This window comes from Mesoplodon densirostris, chromosome 18 (assembly GCF_025265405.1).
Source record: "Mesoplodon densirostris isolate mMesDen1 chromosome 18, mMesDen1 primary haplotype, whole genome shotgun sequence".
NCBI lineage: Eukaryota > Metazoa > Chordata > Mammalia > Artiodactyla > Ziphiidae > Mesoplodon > Mesoplodon densirostris.
The window spans coordinates 57857700-57882983 of NC_082678.1; the positions used below are offsets into that span (position 1 = coordinate 57857700).

The 25284-nt window shown below is 38.2% G+C and overlaps 1 protein-coding gene and 1 non-coding gene across 9 annotated transcripts in view; both read left to right on the plus strand.

The window, feature by feature from the left end:
- The window catches only part of BCAS3 (BCAS3 microtubule associated cell migration factor), a 581795-nt gene that overhangs the window by 89333 nt on the left and 467178 nt on the right, over nucleotides 1-25284 (plus strand). For all 8 annotated transcript variants that reach the window (XM_060081385.1, XM_060081386.1, XM_060081388.1 and 5 more), the window contains exon 7: nucleotides 1249-1321. In XM_060081385.1, coding sequence (XP_059937368.1) covers nucleotides 1249-1321 — 73 coding nt within the window. The remainder of the gene's footprint in view (nucleotides 1-1248; nucleotides 1322-25284) is intronic.
- On the plus strand, nucleotides 7409-7481 carry TRNAG-CCC (transfer RNA glycine (anticodon CCC)). Its single transcript has one exon. It is a non-coding gene; the product is annotated as a tRNA-Gly (tRNA).

Sequence of the window (25284 nt, forward strand, 5' to 3'; positions counted from 1 at the left end):
TCTAGAAGTTTTTGCTGTTGTTGATTCCTTGGGATTTTCAAGGTATCAATCATGTTATCTGAAAATAGGGAGTTCTATTTCTTCCTTTCTTATCAGTATGACTTTTTCCCCCTTTCTTTTCTGCTTCGTTGCCTTGTCTAGAACTTCCAGTACTATGCTGAATAGCAGTGGTGAGAGTGGAGTCCTTGCCTCGTTCTTGCAAAATTCTTGTTTGTCCTTGTTTGTTCTGTGAAAAATTTGGAAACATTTTATGGATTCTTTCCTCCTCTGTTTTTCTCTTTTCTCTCTTTTTGGAATTGCTACCTACGTACTGGAACTTTGAGGCTGTCCTTTAACGTTTCTCTTGTGTATGTGTTTGTGTGTGTGTATAAATTAATGCTGTTTTTCTTTTTTTTTTTTTGGTGTTTTTGCTGTGTTCTCTAGGAAATTTTCTCTGATGCTTGTGTTGAGTTTTTAAATAATATCTACCTTGTTTTTAACTTCCCAGGGCTCTTTTATTTTCTAAGTGTCAGTTTTTCATTGCATTCTTATATTGTTTCATGCCTGAAATACCTTCTCATATTTTAAAAATTATTAATGGTAGTTTGAAAATTTTTGATACTTTCTTCCTATATAGAGTTAACCACTTTTCCAGGTGCTTGTACCTGTTTGTAAGCAGCAAACTAAAAAGCTGATTGCAAGCAATGTGTATGTGTTTGCCAACCTCTAACTTTATTGAGGGTGCTTTGGTTGTGCTGTTTCTTGGAGCTCTCTGGTTGACAGTGTCTTTCAGTCTTTCTTCATGGACTGACTGATTTAATTTTTTTCTAATACATTGCTATTCATTTTACTAGTCTTTTTCAGGATTTTGCATTGTTGTGTATTGAGAATGGCCTGAAATTTTGAAGTTGTTAAAGTTTCTGTTGTGACCTTCCTTTATTTAGTTTTGAAATCAAGGTTATACAACTCTTAGGTAATTAGTTGGTGGAATTGGGGGTGTTTTTCTGATTTCGTGGTGAATGTGTATAAGATTGGCGTTGCTAATTTTAAAAAAAGGTTTTTAAATGCTGGTTCAATTTAAAAAATAGTTATAAGTTTATTTATAGCTCTTCTAGTTTTTGTTCAGTCAACTGTATAAATATATCAATTTAAATGAATGTTTTGCTATCTCTTTAGCTGTAAATGTTTTGAGAGAATGGAAATAATGGGAAATATACAAGAATACTTCTCAAAGTTTTATTTTACATTTTATTTCATGTTCCTTATCAGGTGCTCAGAAGTGTGACAACTTTGCTGAAAAAAGGCCCCTCCTTGGTGTTTGTAAGAGCACTGGATCTTCTGGGTAAGGAATTTTAAAAAATTTCTTTGAATCACTATTAAAATTTTGTATTATTTCAGAGGGGGAACTTTGATGTCTTCAGATCTTTGCTTACCATAATAGTATGCTCTTACAAGACAGATGGGAAAGGAAATAAAAACATATTTAGGGTTTTTGTCACTCAGTCCTTGGGATTTTTCTGCTCACTGTTTTCTCAAATGTAGGGTGATAGCAAAACATGAAAGCAAGCCAGCAGTACCTCAGAATTCAGTCTTGAAATAAAAGATTAGTATCGTTAAGAAAAATGTGTTTCAGCTTATGTGTTTATTTAGTATTTATAGTGGCCTTCTACAGTGGATTAGAACTTACTATTAGGTCGTCGTCGTCATCATCATCGTCATCATCATCATCATCATCACCACCACCACCACCACCACCATTAACATTTACTGTTGTTGTAGCATGTGCCTGACACTGTTCTAAAGGCATTCCATGAATTTTCTCTTTCATTTCTTTCAGCAATACTATGAAATCAATACTGTTCTTAGTCCCATTTTGCAGTTTAGAAAAACTCAGGCACTGAATTCACACAGTGGAGCTGTGGATTCAAACCCAAGCAAGCATTCTCTTAATTCCATGCTGGTTACATTTGTGACCATGAGAGGACTATGGACAAAGATGATTAATGGTTATTACTCAGGAAGTCAGATTTTTCCCTACTTTCTTTATATAGTAAATGAGAATATATGCTGCTTTTTTTTTTTTTTTTTTTTTTTTGCGGTACGCGGGCCTCTCACTGCCGTGGCCTCTCCCACCGCGGAGCACAGGCTCCGGACGCGCAGGCCCAGTGGCCATGGCTCACAGGCTCAGCCGCTCCGCGGCATGTGGGATCCTCCCGGATGGGGGCACGAACCCGTGTCCCCTGCATCGGCAGGCGGACTCCCAACCACTGTGCCACCAGGGAAGCCCGAATATATGCTTCTTAATGGCTTATAGTGATTTAGTTATCAGGTTTGTCGTGACCTTTTCACTATGTAATTCCAATACAACCACTGGTAAAATTGCAATGGCCTATACAAACTATGTAATTGAAAGTTACTGGGTAGGCAGTCCAGGGCTAGTGAAGTGTTTCTGTGATGTGTTATTAATGACTTAGGTTCTTTCCATTTCTAGTTTTGACATCTTTTAGAATATGACCCCTTCCCCTAATTATCTCAAGAAGGCTACTGTCTTTTCAGTTAGTGCCTCTCCTCCACTTGAACTCCTAGCTACAAAGTAAGCAGTGATATGATTATGGTTTTGTTAGCAAGGTAGAGGATCAAAGTGAATATTAGGCTTGGCAACCAGTAGTCCCTGCCTTGTACTTTCATCTGATAGGGTACACTCTAGGTCATGGATGCAGTGCAGAAGGGAGGAATGTGCTAGTGGTGTTCCATGATTAGGTCTTGGAATCTTCATCGTTGCTTTCTGGGGAAATGGTTTGACTACATGCATTACAAGGCAGTTTTCTTCCAGTGTAAGTTTTTGGGTTGAAGTGGGCAAAAATTTACTTTGTACTCATCACTCTGCCAGGTATGGGATGAGGATACAAAGCATGAAAACCGAATTCCTTGTCCCAAAGACTTAAGGATGTTGCTGAAAACAAAAACATAGCACACAGAAAATGATTGTGATAAAATGATGTGTAATAGGAATTCAAAGAAGGTAGAGATCAGTGTGCATGGATTCATGGGAGATGGCCTCATGAGGAAGGCACAGCTTATGCTGGATCTAAGGGAATAAGAAAGTTTGTCAGTACATGTAGAAGACTAAGGACTTCCAAAGTATGTTATAAAGCTATAGAAGGGGAACAGACACTGGTATGCATATACTTAGGAAAGATGGAGGTTTGTGACTTAGAATGAAGTCCATCTGCAAAACAGGTAATAACAACCATTTCAGTGCTCTAGAACTCAACCAAAGGCTTCCAACAATGTGGAAAGTGTTTATGTTTGAGAAACTGGTAAATATTAAGCCATAACAGTGGGAATCTGTCACATTCATGCCCGGAAGCTGCTCCCATCACACTCCACCCTTTCCCCTTCCAACTTGGTTGATTTTCCAGGGTGTGCAATGTCATGACCATGCCCAGCAGCATTGTCCCTGGAAGTTGTGGCCTTGGGGTCATGAGAGTTGTGCAGGCCCATGGCTCGTTAAGCCTAAAGTCATGGTTAGCTGAGGCTTCATGTAAGGGCAGAGGAGCCATGGAAGCATCCAGGGAAAGCTAAAATCTGGAAGACTTGAAAATGTCTGCCTGTTAAACGGGTTCCTCTACCCACACATAGATCCTTTTGGAAAGGATGACAACCTTTACTGACTTAGGGTATTTGAGCAAATTGTCTGTCGAATCTTTGGCTAAATCACTAAGCTCCTTAGACACAGTGGCAAACCCCAGGCAAGCAGGCTTTAAAATGAAGACAAGAATTAAAGAAAAGTAAAACTCAGCAGAGGCATTAGTAGCCGCACATTGTGGAGGAAGAGAGATTTCCAGAATTCTTATACTATTTTATATAACATGTCTAGTTTTCAACATAAAATTATGATACATACCAAGAAATAGGAAAGTGTGATATATTGAGAAAAGTAGGCGATAGAAAGTGTTCCTGATTGTTTCCAATGTTAAAATTTGTAGACAGGGCTTTTAAAGCCGTTATTCTACATATGTTCTAAGAACTAAATGAACCGTTTCTGGAATGATAGGAAAGTATCATAACAGTGACTGAACAAATAGAGAATCTCAGTAAGAAATTAGAAATTGTAGAAAAACCAAATGGAAATTCTGGAGTTGAAGAGAAAAAAGGTGAAATAAACTCTCTGGAAGAACACAACACCATATTCAAGTCAGCGCAATTATCAGAGAACTGGTGTGTTGACAAGCGAGCTGAAAGGGAATGGGAACCAAGCAGAAGAGGGGAAACACCTGTGGTGAAAGAAAACCTTGTTGATTTCACTCTTCCTGGTGTTTAGGTCCCTGTAATTCAGGCGCACCCAGTCCTGTTGAAGCCCCACAAAAAGATGTGTCTACGGAAGGTGCTCAGCTACCTACTGAGTTTAGTTTGCAGGTTTTGAAAGATTTTCCATTCCTTAGCAACCCTGCTTAACTGTATGGTTAAGGAGATTGTTTTTATTTTTACAGGATTCATTTATTGAGGTATCACTTTCTCAAAAAATAAGACACAAAAGGAAGGGTAAGGTGATTGTATACAGTAGGTGATGAGATCATTTATTGAGAGATGACCACGATGGTATGCAGGTTATATTAGTCAGGGTTCTCCAGAGAATCAGAACCAGTGGGATGTGGGATGTGGGATGTGTGTGTGGGGGGAGGGAGGGAGTGGGGATTGATTTTAAGAAATTGTCTCACATGATCGTGAGGGCTGCAGATCCAAAACCTGGAGACTGAGGGAAGAGTTACAATTTCAATCCAAAGACAGAATTCCCTCTTCCTCCAAGGAAGTCAGCGTTTTAAAATTTTATTAGAACGTTGAACTTATTGGATGAGTCCCACTCACATTATGAAGCATAATCTGCTTTACTCAAATTGCGGATTGAAATGTTAGTCTTATATAAAAAATACCTTCAGAGAAACATCTAGAATAATATTTGACCAAATCCGGTTATTGTGGCCTAGCCAAGTTGACACATTAATGACCACAGGGGCGATGAACATACTTCTGATTAAAATAACATTTTCGGAACTTCCCTGGTGGTGCAGTGGTTAAGAATCTGCCTGCCAATGCAGGGGACACGGGTTTGAGCCCTGGTCTGGGAAGATGCCACATGCCGTGGAGCAACTAAGCCACGTGCGCCACAACTGCTGAGCCTGTGCTCTAGAGCCCACGAGCCACAACTTCTGGGCCCATGTGCCACAACTACTGAAGCCCGTGCACTGCAACAAAGAGCGTCCCCAGCTCGCCACAACTAAAGAAAGCCCTTGAACAGCAACGAAGACCCAACACAGCCAAAAATAAATAAATAAATTTATTTTAAAAAATAATAATATTTACCTATTTCAAAAAAGTCTATTGTAGGCACTCATTTCCCCTGTCCCATTTCTGCTCATTAAGTTAATTTATTTCATAGTAGGAGAATCATTCTGGAAAGAGACTGCTGTATGTCAACCCAACATTTGCTGGGTTGTTTTAAGAATGGTTATTGATAAATAAATGCAAAGATATTTCCTTCTTGTTTTTTTGTTTTTTGTTTTTGTTTTGTTTCCTTTTTTCTTTTGGCTGCGTTGGGTCTTCGTTGCTGCATGGGCTTTCTCTAGCTGTGGTGAGCAGGGGCTACTCTTCGTTGTGGTGTGCAGACTTCTCATTGCAGTGGCCTCTCGTTGAGGAACACAGGCTCTAGGAGCGCAAGCTTCAGTAGTTGCGACACGTGGGCCTTATGGTGTGCGGGCTTGAGTAGTTGTGGCTCCACGGCTCTAGGTTGCGTGGGCTTCAGTTGTGGTGTGCAGGCTCGGTAGTTGTGGCTCGTGGGCTCTAGAGCGCAGGCTCAGTAGTTGTGGCACACGGGCTTGGTTGCTTCACAGCATGTGGGATCTTCCTGGGCTCTAACCTGTGTCCCCTGCATTGGCGGGCTAATTCTTAACCACTGTGCCACCAGAGAAGTCCTCCTTGGATTTAAGCACAGTGCCTTCTAACTAGCAGGCTCTCAAAAATATTTATTTTTTGCTAAATGAATTTTAGTAAGCTTGCTGTACAGTCATACTAGTCCTTTATTTGAATATTAGCAACACTTTTTTATGGTTGAGAAAGTGTCTTAATCTGAGGAACCACATGTCCTGAACCTGGGTGTTGATGTCTTTTTCAGAGCCTGTGGTGCACAAAATTTTAGGACCCCCTTCACCCTTTGGAGACGTACAAAACATGTCTGTTGCTGTTCATTTCTGTGGCAAATGCTTTATTGAGCACAAGGTGCTTTGGACACTGTCAGTTGCTTATATTCACGATTAATACCATTTAGTTCTGCTTAAGAAAGTTCAGTAAAATTTCCTCTTGATGTATAAATTTTCATACTCATATTAAATTTATATTGAAATTTATAATAACTTTTCAAAGAAAGGGGGGGAATTGCTATGGAAATAATCCCAGTCCTTCCTCAGTTTTTATCCTTTAGGTATACACACGTTACACTTAGCCCACAATTTTTAATACTGGCTGTTACTGCATTCATGACAGTCATTAAAATGCCATTTATTTTTGTATTCTAGTGATGTTGTCTTTCTTTCTTTGTGTGTATGTGTCTATGTAGAGAGAAAGAGAGAGGGAGAGGGAGAAGGGGAGAGAAAGAGACAGATACACTGTTCCATAATCATTCCAGATAAGCCATTTAAGTGCTTGGTGGGAGATAATGTTTATTGTGCTACTGATCCAGGGATTAAGTCAGTGCCTTGTGTAATAATTTGAGGGAGGGAGGAGAAGTATGGACAATATACTAAGGAATATACACTTTATTAGGAAATGAAAGCTCATTGTGTATTACATGCTAAACTGTTCCAGTAATGCAGTTTTTTGTGGTTAGGATTTTGTTGGGTATTATGAATAGTTGCAAAAGAGTAATGTTATTCAACAGCTGACTGCAGACCTTGAAGAATGTTTAATCCAATACAATATCATCACGTTATTGGAGTGAAGATGTGATCTTTACATAGAGAGAATCATAGAATACTGGCAGTGGAAAGAACCTTGAAATCACGTAAGATATATGCTACAGATGAAGGAAGTCTTATCCAGAGACTCACATCATATATCCATTTGGTGGTGGGAAATTCTTGTGAGAGTGAGAAAATTTCCCTCAGAAACAGACTTACAGAGAACAAACCAGTGATTACCAGAGGGGAGCAGGGTGGGAGAAGCTGTGAAATAGGTGAAGGGGATTAAGAGGTACAAACTACCAGTTGTAAAATAAATAAGATACAGGGGTGTAATATACAACACAGAATAAAGTACAGATTTTATAATAACTCTGTATGGTGTATAATCTATAAAAGTATTGAACCACTGTGTTGTACACCTGAAACTAATATTGAAAGTCAACTATGCTTCAATTAAGAGAGTGAGAGGGGCTTCCCTGGTGGTCCAGTGGCTAAGACTCTGCACTCCCAATGCAGGGGGCCCAGGTTCAATCCCTGGTCAGGGAACTAGATCCCACATGCCGCAACTAAGAGTTTGCATGCCTCAACTAAAGATTCTGCACACTGCAACAGAAAAGATCCTGCGTGCCGCAACGAAGATCCCACACATGGCAACGAAGATCCCACACGTGGCAGCGAAGATCCTGCGTGCCACAACTACGACCTGACGCAGCCAAATAAATAAATAAATATTAAAATAAAATAAAATGAAAGTGAGAAAATTTCTTTATTTCAATTTGTTAGGAATCCCTTATCTCTTATTAAATAAGCCCTCTATGGCCATATTTCCAAGATTGAATTTTAATAATCAGAGAGATTAAGATTTTGGCCATCAAAGACATCTTAAATTTACCTTGAAAAAAGCTAATTAATTTTAATAGCTGCATAGGAATGAAGACTTAATTTCAAAATTAAGGACTGTTCATTAAATATGATACAGTTAGTTCACAGTATTAATAGTTTTGCAGTTTGTTGCCAATTGCTAAAAAAGGTCATTTTGGATTGACAGAATTCTGTGAGACTGGTTTTTATTTATTTATTTATTTGTATTTATTTATTTTCTTGAAGTATAGTTGAGGTACAGAGTTGTGCCATTCTCTGCTGTACAGCACAGTGACTCAGTTATACACATAGAGACATTCTTAGGGCTGGTGTTTGGTAGACACTGATCTAAAGCAGCAGTTATTTAGGTGGAGGTTAAGCACAGTTTCACTGTCCTGAAGTGTTGCTGAAGAGAGTTTATTTCAACTTGTGTCTAAAATAAATAAGGGTTATGTTAAATAGAACTAGAAGGGAGGTTGCTTGGGATACTAATATCTGACATTTCTTCTTGTCATGAAATGTCACAGAGCCGTTACATACAATGCCCTTGTTGTAACTGATTTTCATCCTGTTGTGTTGTGAGGTCTGATGGAATCACAGTTTGGGCTGGCATTACTTGTGCAGATACAAAAAAGAGATTTATGCCATTCTTCCAGTCTTTGGTGCTCTAACACATGAGCTTTTTGCGGAATTCCTTGGCCTTCCTTCCAGTACCCAGTCTTTCACTTGTTCATCTCACTGGTCTTTTACATTTCTGTGGGTGTTCTGTGTTTTCTTCTAGCTCTCTGCATGGCCTTGTGACTCTCTTTACTGCTTTCAAAGACTGGGCTTTTACATCTTTGATATACCATTTATGCTGAAACCTGCCACCCTGGCACAGAGGTTTTTATTGAGATGGGTCAGGATACTGGGGTATCCAATATCATGGATTGTTCATGGACCTCTTGACTTTAGTATTGTCTTAGAACCACCAGAGCCCTCAGAGCATGATAGAGCACACCCTGTTTATCTGATTATGGATGTAATAAAACCTTAAGGAAATAAGATGACATTACTGGAACAGGTAAAAGTTGTTTTTTATGTATTTATTTAAAAATATAGTATCTAAACTATGGACACCACTTAGTGGTGTGTTGTAAGATTGTTTTTATAGACGTTGTTGTGTATTTCCTTGTGAGCCTGAAATTGGTACACATTTCAAATGGCCCACCAAAATGGTTATATGTAGGTGACTAAACAAAAGGAATTCTGGTTTAATTTTTTGAAGAGCTATGTTTCTTGCTATTATGTGATATTTGTATTCCTGAAAACCTGTCCTGTTAGGGTCCTAGCTAGAAATAGAAGATATACTCACATTGGGTAATTTGAGGAGAGTTTAAATAAAATGAATAGGAGCTGAGACCCTTTACCATTTCTACGCAAGGGGTGAGAGCCATTAGCAGGACTTCCAATGGGAGCCCTATCAAGATGGTTACCTGACAGGAGCTGTGGCCTCTGGTGGAGAGATTCGGTCCATGTGCAATAACCTGACAGCGGAGCAGCCAGGGGTGTCCCCGCCTTACTGTCATTTCTCCAGATGGCTCTCTCAGGCTGAACCCAGCCAGAAGCTGGAGGTTCTGAAGGTTCAGGGAGCCCATGGATGCAATCCGTTTGATATGCGCCGGCCTCCCAAGGCAGGGAGCTGGGTGCCTTGAAAGCAGAGTGTATTTACAGGGGCAGCATGCTTATTATATTCTGCAAAATTGCACCCTAAAACTGAGGTTATGGGGAAAACAGATATGGAGAAAGTTTATACAATGGTGTAATCAGAGCCGTAGTCCTGATTAAAATTTAAAAAGGAATGTTAATACTAATATAAAAATTACTAGTAAATATGGAATTTTACCTTAAAAAGAAGGTCAAGGAGCCTTGATGGAATGGGGGTATAATAAAGAGTTGAGACTGTTAAGTTAGAGCGGTAAGAACAAAATGGACAAAGACCAGGTGGAAATAAGCTATAACATTTCTTGTTGCCTAAGCACATGGTCAAACTGAGCCATGACAAACCTGGTCCCTCCTGGTTTTCTGTATTCAACTGAGCTAGTGAACTCTGTGTTCAAACTATAGTTTGTATGTTGTATTGTAACACGAACGACTAAGTGCTGTCAATTTTATTAATACCACTTCCTTTATTAATACTACTGACGTCACTCCTCATTCAGAATCATAAATTTTAGCAGACTCTGATGTGTTTGTGTGTGTGTACACTTTTAACAGCTTTATGAGGTGTAATTGATATGCAATAAACTATACATTCTTTTTTTAAAAATAAATTTACTTATTTATTTATTTTTGGCTGAGTTGGATCTTCGTTGCTGTGCAGGCTTTCTTTAGTTGCGGCGAGCAGGGGCTACGCTTCGTTGCTGTGCGTGGGCTTCTCATTGTGGTGGCTTCTCTTACTGCGGAGCATGGGCTCTAGGCATGCAGGCTTCAGTAGTTGTGGCATGCAGGCTCAGTAGTTGTGGCGCACGGGCTCAGTTGCTCCACGGCACGTGGGATCTTCCCAGACCAGGGCTCGAACCTGTGTCCCCTGCATTGGCAGGTGGATTCTTAACCACTGCGCCACCAGAGAAGCCCCTAAAACTGTACAATTTTATGTGTTTGGCATATGTATACACCTATGAAGCCATCGCCACAAACAAGATAATGAATATAACTATCACCCCCAAAGATTCCTCATGTCCCCTTATAATTTTTCCCTCCCAACTCCTTTTCTTCAAATAACTACTGATCTGGTTTCGGTCACTGTAGATTAATTTGCATTTTCTGGGGTTTTATGTAAGTGGAATCATATAGTATGTACTTTTTTTGGTCTGGCTTCTCTTACGAAGCATATTTATTTTGAGATTCATTCATGTTGTTGCATTTATCATTAGCTCATTCACCTTTATTGCTGAGTAGTATCATACTATATGAGTGTACCATAATTTGGTTATCTATTCACCCGTTGATGGGTATTTTGGTTGTTTCTGGGTTTTGGCTTTTACAGGTAATGCTGCTTTGAACCTAATGTTCAAGTCTTTGTATAGACATATGCTTTCTTTTCTCTTGGTCAAATATATACAAGTAGAATGACTGAATCACATGTTAGATGTATGTTTTTCAAAGTGGTTGTCCCATTTTACATTCCTACCATCGATATAGGAGGTTTCTAATTCCTCTACTTCCTCACCAGCCCTTGACTTTATCAGCCTTTTAAATTTTAACCATTCTAATAAATATGTAATGGATTCTCATTATGGTTTCTATTTGTACGTCCCCCATTTTTTGTTATTCTCAACCCTCAATTCAATTAACTTTTCTTTCATGAGCAATAGGTTATTGTCCTAAGCCAGTATGATTTCTAGTGGTTTGACATACAGCATTAGATGCATGAACCATATTATCTCTTACTTTGTACACCTAGTGAGAAGGATGGTGTAGTAGCACCTAATGACTGTCGTCTGTTGTTTATGGTCACTACTTCCATGTGTTTTGGAGCACTCTTTTTTATTTTATTTATTTATTTTTGGCCGTACCACGCTGCGCGGCATTCAGGATCCTAGTTCCCCAACCTGGGATCGAACCCATGCCCCCCACAGTGGAAGCGTGGAGTCTTAACCACTGGACTGCCAGGGAGGTCCCTTTTGGAGAATTCTTGATTTTAGTTTTTATTTTGTCCCAATCAGTTTTTCTCTGCTACAACTTTAAAAAATTTTTTTGGCTGCATTGGGTCTTTGTTGCTGCATGTGGGCTTTCTCTGGTTGCGGCGAGTGGGGGCTACTCTTCGTAGCAGTGCGTGGGCTTCTCATTGCTGTGGCTTCTCTTGCTGTGGAGCATGGGCTCTAGGCATGTGGGCTTCAGTAATTGTGGCACACGGGCTCAGTAGTTGCAGCTCGTGGGCTCTAGAGCACAGGCTCAGTAGTAGTGGAGCATGGGCTTACTTGCTCCGTGGCGTGTGGGATCTTCCCAGACCGGGTCTTGAACCCGTGTCCCTTGCATTGGCAGGCGGATTCTTAACCACTGCAGCCCCAGGGTAGCCTTCTGCTATAACTTTTAATGTGTGTTTGGTGAGCAAGAGCTTTATGAGTCCCCAAAAGGTTGAAAAATTGGTGAGGAGATGGTGCAGGTACAAGGGAAGCAAAGGAAAAAAGCTTTAATAATTAAGCAAAAGATGGTCTTAAGAGGATTGAAAATGGACATAGAATTTTAAAAGTATATTTTCTTTAGAGTTAGCTCACTCTGCTGAACTGGTTGTATGTTCCAGGAAATTGCATTGTGTTATGAGAAGGAGTCATGTTTTTTGAGAAACTTAAAAATAAATGTATGTAATACATTAAATGGAGAAGGAAACCAATGGTGGATTAACATTATCAAACTATGAGGCAACTGTCAGTCTTCCACCTTGGACTTTTTCAAAGATCCTTTTTCTTCTTCTTCTTCTTTTTTTTTTTTTTTTTTTTGTTTGTGGACAAGGTACTCCATTTATTTTTGCATATACAGATTTTGTGTACGAAGCCACAAAGCATTTTTTTAAACATCTTTATTGGAGTATAATTGCTTTGCAATGGTGTGTTAGTTTCTGTTGTAAACAAAGTGAATCAGCCAAACGTATACATATATCCCCATATCCCCTCCCTCTTGCGTCTCCCTCCCTCCCATCCTCCCTATCCCACCCCTCCAGGTGGTTGCAAAGCACGGAGCTCATCTCCCTGTGCTATGCAGCTTCATCCCACTAGCTATCTGTTTTACATTTGGTAGTGTATGGCTCTCTCACTTTGTCCTAGCTTACCCTTGCCTATCCCCATGTCCTCAAGTCCATTCTCTACGTCTGCGTCTTTATACCTGTCCTGCCCCTAGGTTCTTCAGAACTATTTTTTTTTTTAGATTCCATGTATATGTGTTAGCATACGGCATTTGTTTTTCTCTTTCTGACTTACTTCACTCTGTATGACACACTCTAGGTCCATCCACCTCACTACAAATAACTCAGTTTCATTTCTTTTTATGGCTGAGTAATATTCCATTGTATATATGTGCCACATCTTCTTTATCCATTCATCTGTCGATGGACACTTAGGTTGCTTCCATGTCCTACTATTGTAAATAGTACTGCAAGGAACATTGTGGTCCATGACTCTTTTTGAATTATGGTCTTCTCAGGGTATATGCACAGTAGTGGGATTGCTGGGTCATATGGTAGTTCTATTTTTAGTTTTTTAAGGAACCTCCATACTGTTCTCCATAGTGGCTGTACCAATTTACATTCCCACCAACAGTGCAAGAGGGTACCCTTTTCTCCACACTCTCTCCAGCATTTATTGTTTGTAGGTTTTTTGATGATGGCCATTCTGACCAGTGTGAGGTGATAACTCATTGTAGTTTTGATCCACATTTCTCTAATGATTAGTGATGTTGAGCATCTTTTCATGTGTTTGTTGGCAATCTGTATGTCTTCTTTGGAGAAATGTCTGTTTAGGTCTTCTGCCTATTTTTGGATTGGGTTGTTTGTTTTTTTGGTATTGAGCTGCCTGAGCTACTTGTAAATTTTGGAGACTAATCCTTTGTCAGTTGCTTCATTGGCAAATATTTTCTCCCATTCTGAGGGTTGTCTTTTCGTCTTGTTTGTGGTTTCCTTTGCTGTGTAAAAGCTTCTAGGTTTCATTAGGTCCCATATGTTTATTTTTGTTTTTATTTCCATTCTCTAGGAGGTGGGTCAAAAAGGATCTTGATGTGATTTATGTCATAGGGTGTTCTGCCTGTGTTTTCCTTTAAGAGTTTTATAGTGTCTGGAGTTACATTTAGGTCTTTAATCCATTTTGAGCTTATTTTTATGTATGGTGTTAGGGAGTGTTCTAATTTCATTCTTTTACATGTAGCTGTCCAGATTTCCCAGCACCACTTATTGAAGAGGCTGTCTTTTCTCCATTGTATATTCTTGCCTCCTTTAAAAGATCCTTCTTTTATGGCTAGATCAGATTGTCTGTTAAAAACTTTAGAGTTATAGTGTGAAGGAAAAGATATTTCCTGTCAAACATGTCAGATTCTGATATTGAATATCCATCTGAAAGTAGATCACCTGAAAGTAGATTCGCCTTTCAAGAAAAGACCTTCTCAGTATGAAGAACAGTATGGAGGTTCATTAAATAACTAAAAATAGAACTACCATACGACCCAGCAATCCCACTACAGGGCATATACGCTGAGAAAGCCATAATTCAAAAAGGGTCATGTACCACAGTGTTCATTGTGGCACTATTTACAATAGCCAGGACATGGAAGCAACTTAAGTGCCCATTGACAGATGAATGGATAAAGAAGATGTGGGGCTTCCCTGGTGGCGCAGTGGTTGAGAGTCCGCCTGCCGATGCAGGGGAAACGGGTTCATGCCCCGGTCTGGGAAGATCCCACATGCTGCGGAGCGGCTGGGCCCGTGAGCCATGGCCGCTGGGCCTGTGTGTCCGGAGCCTGTGCTCCACAACGGGAGAGGCCACAACAGTGAGAGGCCCACGTACTGCAAAAAAAAAAAAAAAAAAAAAAAAAAAAAGAAGATGTGGTACATAGATACAATGGAATATTACTGAGCCATAAAAAGAAACGAAATTGAGTGATTTGTAGTGAGGTGGATGGACCTAGAGTCTGTCATACAGAGTGAAGTAAGTCAGAAAGAGAAAAACAAATACCGTATGCTAACACATATATATGCAAACCAAAAAAAAAAGGTTCTGAAGAACCTAGGGGCAGGACAGGAATAAAGACACAGATGTAGTGAATGGGCTTGAGGACACAGGGAGGGGGAAGGGTAAGCTGGGACAAAGTGAGAGAGTGGCATGGACATATATACACTACCAAATGTGAAATAGATAGCTAGTGGGAAGCAGCTGCATGGCACAAGGAGATCAGCTTGGTGCTTTGTGACCACCTAGAGGGCTGGGATAGGGAGGGTGGGAGGGAGGGGATATGGAGATATATGTACACGTATAGCTGATTCACTTTGTTATACTGCAGAAACTAACACACCATTGTAAAGCAATTATACTCCAATAAAGATGTTAAAAAAGCAAGAAAGAAGGAAAGAAAGAAAGAAAGAAAAGAAAGAGAAAGAAAGAAAGAAACAAAGAAAGAAAGAACACTCTGGCACCCTTCTTTATCAACAGCCACTTATAATAAAGTCTTTCTACTCTGACTAGTGTGATAAACTTTCATTATTTTTTAATTAAAATATAAATTTTAATTAAATATAGATTTGAAAATCTATATTTTCAAATTAGTGTTTCTCATGTAAACACACTTTCATATTCAATTAATATATTTTTCTCTCTCTGTAAAGATACGGATTGAGATAGAACTCATTCCAGTTTTTCCCATTAAAAGTAATGGAAATGATTTTCCACTTAATGCCTTTTCATTTAGTGGCAGAGCTTTCAGGAACAAATTAAAGTCACTAAGTGAGGCTTGCATATTTGGGTTATAGTTTTCTATTTTGTGGGACTTGGGGGGAATATTTTCATTAAGATGAAATTCTGGTTTTTCTTCTGGTAGTTTTGTGTGAATGTTGCTATTACTTTTTTTTTCCTTCATGATACACTCAGTATGACTTTTCTGGGGCAGTATTAATAATCATTTTTATAGAGGTTAAGGGTTGTGGTTGGAGGGATTTGGGTCTTTACCTGGTTTCCTAGTGGGAGTGCGTCTTTTTCTGTAGGTATAGGGAAGTACAGGGTTTCTTTAACAAGTGGCACCTTGGTGCAATGGCTTCAGTCCTTCCTGTGGTTTTCTTGTAATACCCTTACTTTCAGCCCATTTCTTCTATTTTTCCTTCACTGCTAAGTTCCCACAGATACATCCCATGTCTGATGTGATTCCTCTCAGATGCTTTCCCTCTGACAAGCATCTCTGGTCCTGCACACACCCTCATCCTCCTACTTTTGATTCATTAGTAGCCAAGGCTTTGAGTCAACTGATCTTAGACCTGTTTGTAGCATTTCCCTACTCAGGGTGAGACCCACTTGCTTCTGGGAGTAAATCTTAGGTGATTTTATCTATGCCCCACCACGAGTAGGACTATTGCATTCTCTCCTTGTTTTCCAAGTAATCTCCGCTTTGCTGCCAGCCAGCAGAGAAGGCTCTGCCAATTTTGAATCATGATCCCTGCGGCCCTCGTGATGCCCCACCCGCCCCGTAAATGTTATTTAAAGTTCTTGGCTTTTCTCTCTCATCCCTCTCATAGTTATGATGTAGTGTGATTTCAGGGTGATTTCATTTGCTTTCCTTGTTGATAGGTGGTGTTTTTCAAAGACATTTGGAGATTCAGAGTTAGGTGGCCTTATATACATGCACAAACACATTTGTAAAGATATTTGAGTTGCATTGTTCTTATCTGCACCTTGCTTGTTTTTACCTCTTATTAATATATTATGGCGTATTTTTATATAATGGTGAATATTGGTGCTACCTTATTATGTATACTATCCCATTTAATACATGTTCCATTAATATACATATTTTAAAATATTAGTGATAAATGGAAAGAACTTAAAGCTTAAAATAGGCCATCATGTGCTGCCACCATATCTAAGAATTTCTTGTTCAGCTTTTTAAGATTTTGTGTCAGAGAATGCTGGTAAGCAAAGAAGAAAAAAGCACTTGTGAAAGGTTTGTTTCCTATACTGTCTGATTCAAAACTTGTTGAGAACAGAAATTAGCCACAGGTTTTATTAAAACAGGACCATCTCTCCCACCATTTAACTACTGCATGTGTTTCCTGTGGCCACGTTGCAAAGAGGTGTGTTTTCCAAGAGGTACATCTAATTCTGTTGTATGGTTCTACCTGATTTTAATAGGGGTTCTTAGGGAATGAATCCACATCAATTTTTGAACCTTTATTCAGAAAGTAAGTATTGAAATCCCATCATTACAATGACTTGGGAGAATGATGATGTCTCTTTTCTTGGGGTGTGTTATATGTGTTATCACTTTTCCTTAGGATCTGTACACCTAAGTTATTAGCTGGCTAGAAATTCTCTTCATGTACTGTTAAAGCAGATTTGGCTATTAAACACTTGAAACATGGTTGCCGCCAATGGGATGCTGATATTGTGGATATATTAAGTTAAATATATTAAAATTAATTTCACTTGTTTCTTTTTAAAGTGGCTACTAGAAAATTAAAAATTACACATGTAGCTCATTTTGTCTTTCTTTTGGACTGTGTTGCTCTCACCTTGCTTTTGGCTAGGGGTATACATTTGGACTCTTTCTGATTACCTCTGTGTGGAAAACTATCATGATTTGTTATTACATGTACAGATCTATAGATTCATCAATCCTTTGCTATTAGCCAGGAAATTTTACAGGAATTCCTAAAAATCTGACAAAGCAAAGATTGCCAGAGAATAGTAGTCTGTAATGTATAGTTGAAGAAGGAAGCCATTATTAAAAAGAAATTTTGACATTATGATATTCTGGATGATGGTGGGCCTTCAGTGGCAGCTTTTGTTGTGTTAATCTAAAAGAAACTCTACCTATAGTGATATTTACGTTTAATGGATCTGGTTTTCATTTTGGGTTCTCTAATTTCCTTTCTGTATGCATTTAGCCTAAGGTAGGTACTCTGTAATGTTCACTGACACTCCTGAATCCATGGATAGAAGTATAGAACCCTGGAAAGAACAGAGATTTGGGGGTCACACAGACCTAGATATGAATTACTAGAGTGAAATTATTCAACAATTCTCAGGCTCAGTTTCCTTATTTGTAATGTGGTGCTCATACACAGCTTCATGCGAGGTCCTTGTGAGGATTAAATATGACAGTATTTTCAGATATTTAGTACAATGTCAAGCCCATATTAGGTGCACCTCATATTATTTGGTCAGAAAGATACGAAGGGTATCCAGGGAACACTCTTTACTAGGAATTTCTTTTCGTGTATATATATATGAAGAACTATATATATATAATATATATTTATCTATAAATGTATAGGTAATGTGAAGTGTTGCCTGTATGACTCTTGGAAGAGTGTGGCTATGCCCAGTTTATCCAGTATCTGCACTACAGGTTTGTCTGACTTCATGCCCTAGCCCAGTGCTGTATTTATAGTGTCTCTGATGAATTGGAGCCCTTTACTTTCATTGGAAAATGGTAATTTGTTTATATTGCCCAAGAAAGCCCATGTTATATTTATTTATATCTTTATTGAAGTATAATTGAAACATGACAAATGGCACTTATTTCAAGTGTACAGTATGATAAATTTTGACGTATGTGCACACCCACGAGACCATCGTTCCAGTCAAGATAATGAGCATGTCCACCACCCACAATAGCTTTCTCACGCCCCTTTATAATGCACCCATGCTGCCCCTCCCAGTGCTCCGTAAAAGAAGCACATTTCTACGTAATAAGTCTCTTTGAGTATCACTGAGATCTTTTTTGAGGGGAGATACTTTGCTGTCATGTACTTTAATATGACTTTATATTATATAGCTAAAAACAAAAGGTGGGGGCTTCCCTGGTGGCGCAGTGTTTAAGAATCCACCTGCCAATGCAGGGGACACAGGTCCGAGCCCTGGTCCGGGAAGATCCCACATGCCGCGGAGCAACTAAGCCCGTGCGCCAGAACTACTGAGCCTGTGCTCTATAGAGTCTGAGAGCTACAACTACTGAAGCCCGCCCACCTAGAGCCCCTGCTCCGCAATAAGAGAAGCCACCGCAATGAGAAGCCCGCGCACCGCAACGAAGAGTATTCCCCACTTGCCCCAAGTAGAGAAAGCCCGCGCGCAGCAACAAAACCCAACACAGCCGGTAAATAAATAAACAAATAAATAATAAATTTAAAAAAACAGAAACAAAAGGTGGGAGTCTTTAATTCAAAGTTGTTTTTTCTTCTGCTCTGTATCTTAAACTGAAGGCCCTTTAAAAGAAACGTTTTCCCTCTAGAACCAGTTCAGAAAACAGCTAAAGGGGTTGCAGTTTTCTGTGTAATCACTTCAAAACAACAGTTTTTTTCAGCCACCAAAAGGATGCAGTCTTGACATATAAATAGAAAACAGATTGAGTTTTTGGCTGATACTGCTATACTGGTTTAAATGTTGGTTCAGTCAACTTCAGGCTTAGATTACAAGATTTGCAAATTAAAGGAAAACCAAAAGGGCAAGAACATCTGTATAGATTCTGACTTTGTGGAATTCCGTACAGGCATGCTTATTCTACTGCTGGTGCAACAGGGCATGTACACAGTGAATAAGCCTTGAGAAGAGATCACTGTTATGTTGTGCCTATCCCAAAGATGAAATTGATGACGAAAATTAGGGAATTCATTATGAAGAACCATGTCAGTTTCCAAATCAAGTAGTATTCCACAATTTTTTGGGGGAAATATTTTCATGATGTAGCTGTAGGGTATTCAGCCAGAATAAAAATCTTGCTAAATCTCACTAGTTGTGTTACTTGATGATTTTCTTGAATCAAAAGTATTGGGAATTGAGAAAGGTAATTTGCTTTAACTAAGACTTAAATATGTTATAGTCAAAGAGTATGTTCATTAATTGATAGGAAAGTAACTACTATACACCTCTGTGAGATGTAAGGAATCCTCATTTGCTTCTGGGTAAATCATACCTGTGTGTGTGATTTTAAAATGTTTGCTGTAGGTTACCTATGCTACTATCTCAAAAAATGCTTTATTTTAATGTTTTTCCCCCTTTTGTTGTGAGAAGGAATTTTATATTCTTTCAAGAAATGTTTATAGCTACCGGTATTATTTATGGGTACCTGCTATATTTCAGCTGCTCTCATAGTATGTGGGAATTCAGTAGTAATCCAAGGCAGTGGCTTTTAGCTGAGAGGGAGATGAGAGAGGTGGTTTTGACCCCCAGGAGACACTTGGCAGTGCCTGGAGACATTTTTGGATGTCACATCTGGGGACTGGGAGGTGCTAGTGTTATGGCAGAGTCAAGGATGATGCTAAACATCCTATAATGTGCAGATCAGCTCCTGACAACAAAGAATTTTCCATCCTAAAATGCCCATAGGGCCAAGGTTGAGACAGTCGGATCTAAGGAGACAAAGATCTATGCATTGATTTAGCTGACTTTCTAGCAGGGAGAGAGAAACAAATAAGTAAAATATATAGTATGTTAACAAGTGATGTGTAAAAAATACTAGGGAAGGTGGTTAGAGAATATTGGACAAGGCAATGCTATGTGGTGTTGGTGGACATTTGGATAATTTGCTGTTTTGGACTATAGTGAACAGTGCTGATATGAACATTTTGTATACATGGGAGTACATTTTTTGGTGTGCATTTCTGTTTGGTATATGTACCTAGTAGTGGAATTGCAAGGCCATAAATTATGCTTTGCTTGATATTACCAAGCAGTTTTCTAAAGTGGTTCTACCAGTTGCCTTCCTACTAGCAGTTCATAAGGCTTCCAGTTGCAGTACTTTGTTTGAAAATTTGTAATTGATGGTCTTCATTTTAGCCATTCTGGTGAATATGCATTGGTATCTCATGTGGTTTTTGTTTTCATTTTACTGACAGCTAATGAATTTAAATACTTTTATATATATTTTAATCTATTTCAACATCCCCTGAAGTGCATGACCAAGTCTTAAGCCCATTTTTCTTTTGTTTTAAATGTCCTTTTCTTATTCATTTGTTGGAGTAGTTTTAATATGAGCCCCCTATCAATGCTTTTATGATTAGTGCTTTTTAAAAAAAAATGTTATTTATTTATTTATTTATTTATTTTTACTTATGGTTGCGTTGGGTCTCCGTTGCTGCATGCGGGCTTTCTCTAGTTGCGGCGAGCGGGGGCTATTCTTTGTTGTGATGCACGGGCTTCTCATTGTGATGGCTTCTCTTGTTGCGGAGCACGGGCTCTAGGTGCACGGGCTTCAGTAGTTGTGGCACGTGGGCTCAGTAGTTTTGCCACACGGGCTCTAGAGCATAGACTCAGTAGTTGTGGTGCTCAGGCTTCATTGAAGATCCCATGGCATGTGGGATCTTCCTGGACCAGGGATGGTACCCGTGTCCCCTGCATTGGCAGGCAGATTCTTAACCACTGTACCACCAGGGAAGTCCCTGATTAATGCTTTTTATATCCTGTTTACCTCAGGGTCATGAAGCTGACTCCAAAATGTATATGGTTATCAATACAGAGGCCCAAGAATAGCCAAGACAGTTTTGAAGAACAAAGTTGGTAGGGTTATACTACTTGATATTTATAAAGCAATAGTCAAAGTTGCATTGACATAAGGATAGACCATTAGATTAGTGGAATACGTAGGGCATCCAGAAACAGATTCACATATTTTTATAATAAAAATGGCACTGCAGTACAAAGGCAATTCATGTATGGTTCTGGGTCATTTGGGTATTCATATGGAAAATGAAGAAACTTGTTTCCTGTCACGTGTCATGCAAAAATCAACTTAAGATGTATTGTAGACCTAAAGGTGAGAGAAAAAACAAAATATTTTGAAGATGAAGAAAATATCTCATGGCTTAAAAAATTTTTATTTATTTATTTATTTGGCTGCGTTGGGTCTTAGTTGTGGAGCCAGGGATCTTTCATTGTGGCACGCAGGCTTCTCTCTAGTTGTGGCGTGCGGGGCTCAGTAGTTGCAGCTTGCAGGCTTAGTTGCCCTGTGACATGTGAGATCTTAGTTCTCTGACCAGGGATCAACCCACATTCCCTGCATTGGAAGGCAGATTCTTAACTACTGGACCACCAGGGAAGTCCCCCTCATGACTTTAAGGTAGACAGGTATTCCCTAAACAAAACATAATATGTACTCACTGTAAAGAAAAACATTTGTATTCTTTTGGCTTTGATATTATGTAGAAAATTGCTTGATTTGGTGGTGTATGACTTATATATGATATTCTGTTATGTACATGTAATGAAAACCAGGATTTTACTATTTTGTGAACCTTTAATGTCAGTATATGGAATTATCATATAATTGGAACAATATAGTAACTGTGTATCATTTCCTTTGTTGGTGATACCGTGGGTTCTATAAGGCTGCCTTAAAAAATTAGGATTTGAAATCTTAGGTTTGCTTTTTCTCCTTTTGTAGTCATTTAAATATTATTTTGTTTCTTAATTTCTTTTCCTAGTTTTTTTTTGAATTTTATTTTATTTATTTTTCTATACAGCAGGTTCTTATTAGTTATCCATTTTATACATGTTAGTGTATATATGTCAATCTCAGTCTCTCTTCCTAGTTTAATTCCAATGATAGAATACCTTTAAATAGCTTCTTTTTTTTTTAATGTTCGAGAAATGTAAATCCAACTATAATGGTACAAAACATGATATTGTTGTATAAGTCTAGTTGGAAAATTCCCCTCAAAGATGGCAGAAATTCTTGAAGCCATCCAGATCATGAGGTGGGGAAGAGGACAAATAGGAAGTCCTGAATAATTACTTGGTGGGAAAGTGCAATGGTAGAGGAGATTGGTTCTTTTCTTTAAGGCGATAAGATCCTGGTTTTTTATTCTGTGCAGGATGTTACAGAGGGCCACAATTTTCTTGTTTATTTCAGTTTTGTAAAGCTGAATATACCTTAGGATGCAGCGGCACAATACACAAAAACTCCTTTGGACTTATACTGTACTGAAAAACTTCAAAAAAATTACAAATGACTTGAATTATTGTTTTATGTTTAGAAACAGATTGTTATTTTAAAACTAAATTTCCTGGCCTCAAGGTGGTTGTCACAACCAATGTAATATTCTAGAAGCAAGATTTTGTTTTTGTTTTTGTTTTTTAGTCTTTTGAGTGTGTTATATCTTAATGTTAACTGATTTTGTTCTTTGTCAGTAACTTTTGGTATAACGAGTCTTTTTTCTTGGCATTCAAGTAATTTTACTAACATCTTGTTTTTCAAACACAGTGTCCAAGGAAGGTTAAAACAGTTATTATACAATAACTGGCATATTAATTAGAGCCTCCTGATGTGGGGTGGGTAAATGTGCTTGTGGAGAGGAATGAACAAGGGACAGTATTTTGAGTGTCCCTTTGGAGTTTTTTAAAAAAACTTTTAAGTGCTTAAACATGTGGTATATTTAGGTTTTATCACTTATTTAAATGTACAGTTTGTATTTAGCTCTGTGGAAATAATGAAATATAATAAATTTGTGTGTGTTAAAGTAACATTTCTTATTTTCTTCTAACTGTTTACTTGTTAGTCTTCATTTCCCTGAAAAATTTCAGCAAACACATACTGAATGCATCTGTCTGTCAGTTTCGTCCATGCACCTTTTTCAAACAAGGAAATAAAAGTAAAGTTTATGATGACCAGAGAGCTTGATGAAAACAGCTGCGCTGCATACTTCTGTGAGTCACTTGTCAAATGAAGCAGCAGTATAGGAAAAATGATAATGCACCCCTCCACTGTTAAAGACAAAACTGCCGCGATGGGGGACGTTTTAAATTATTAAGCACTGTAAACGCCATAACGTTAATTAGAAGAGGAACAAACTCCACAAAGATAAATGTGTTTTCAATATGATTCTTAGGGAGGGTACAGTAGAAACCAGTGAACAGAGAGGAAATTTATTTCTGGCAGGACTCTAGACATGGAACTGTGGCTGAACTTTTTACCCTAATTACCTCCTGCTAATGCCTGCAGCGGTCTGGAATCAAAGTGGTGCTTCGGGCCCTGGAAATTCTCTGATGTGGCAAACGTTTGTTGTGTGAGGAGGGTTTCTTAAGAAAAAGCAGAATGTTGTGACAGGATTTTAAAAAAATTTCTCAGTTACCACCCACCTCACTTGTTGCCTACAAAAATAGAGTAATTGTTTGCATCTGTGTGTGCTTTTTCCCCCCTAAGAAATAACTGTTATAAATCAATGTGACATAGATCCAGTGAACTGAGCCTTGCCTGAGATATGCTTTTTTTTTTTTAAGTCTCTCCTTTATTTAAAAATCTAGGTTCAAAATGTAAAGAAGTTATTTTTGATGAGGGAGAAGAAACATTCTGCCCATTTCTGAGGAGAATTTAGATCTTAAAGTGTGCTTTTCAAAATAAAGCCTAACCACTTTAGAAGCATCAGACTGATAACTATTAAACTGCTTAATCCTGGAAGCTGAAATGGGAATTTCCATTTTCCATTTTTAGCTCTCCATCCCACAGGGACCAGAACCTTAGAGACATTTCCCTTTAATTTCTCTGAAACTTCTTTCCATTCATCTGTCACCACCTGCTTTTCATCCTTTTCTTTTAAAGTTAGTGTTTCTATACTATATATAGGATAAATACTTTGACCTTGCATTTTATGTATTCTAAAACAATCTGAATTTCCATTAGTCTGCCCTTTTGTCATATGAACATCTGTACTAACTTGTATCTCCAGTTCCAGCCCTTTACTAATCTTCTTAAATACCTTTTATATAATTCTTGAAAAACACTAATTGCACTATTGTTTTGTAAGGCAAATATACTCATGGTTTCACTTGGGAAGAAATTTATTTAGGCAGTCTTTTATTTAGGTATTGAATAGATAGCTTTAATTAGTATGTTAGTTTTCTTGATCCTGGGCAAGAAAGAGAATTTTTATTCCTCATAATGAAATCTAAAATTTCCTACAAGGTTGGATCAAAAATTCACATCTTGCTGTGGTTAAGCTGTGGTTACAAACTGCTCCAATATAACCTTAGTATTTTGCATTTTGTATATCTGCATCTGTGACCATTCATATAGTAGTTTTATTTGTGAATTGTGAATGAGGATTATTTCTTTGAGTTACCAACGTTTCAAAATTATGTTACAAATAATTTATTTTCACTTTCTTCCCCTATATATTTTTATAAAAACTTTTTAATTAGTGGAAGGCAGTTATACATTTCACTTCTAACATATTGTTTCAAAATTATAATTAGCCACTTTGGATGTAATATGTGTATTTCACAACTTTTGTTTGTTGTTTGATTCCTCTAGATCCCCCCCCCCCCGATTCCACCTACCTTTATAAGAGCAGTCAAATTAGAAAAACGTTTTTGTTTTAACTACTAAGAAAAGTAATCTTTCATAGTAATGATACTGTTCAAACTGGAAAATGACTTTTAAGTTTTAACCATATCTATATGACATTTGGAGTTGTTGCAGTTCAGTTTATACTTCACTATAAAATAACCTTGCATATTATTATAAGTATTTAAAGGGTCATCTGCTTTTTTTTTCTTAACCTGATACCACAGGAAAAAGAAAGGACAATCATGTGGCTTTATCAGGTATTATGGAATGTAAATATTCCTCACAAGTTTCAAACAAACATACTCTACAGTGTACAAATAATGATTTTCTTGTGCTTTAGTAAGTCAAATTAGAAGAATTGATTTAGAACAATATAGGCACCTTCTAAAAAATACATAAATGCAAGGGCTCAGATTTTCTGTTGTCATTTTAAGTATGAAGAAGGGAAATATCAGAACTAATAAGTTTTTACACATAT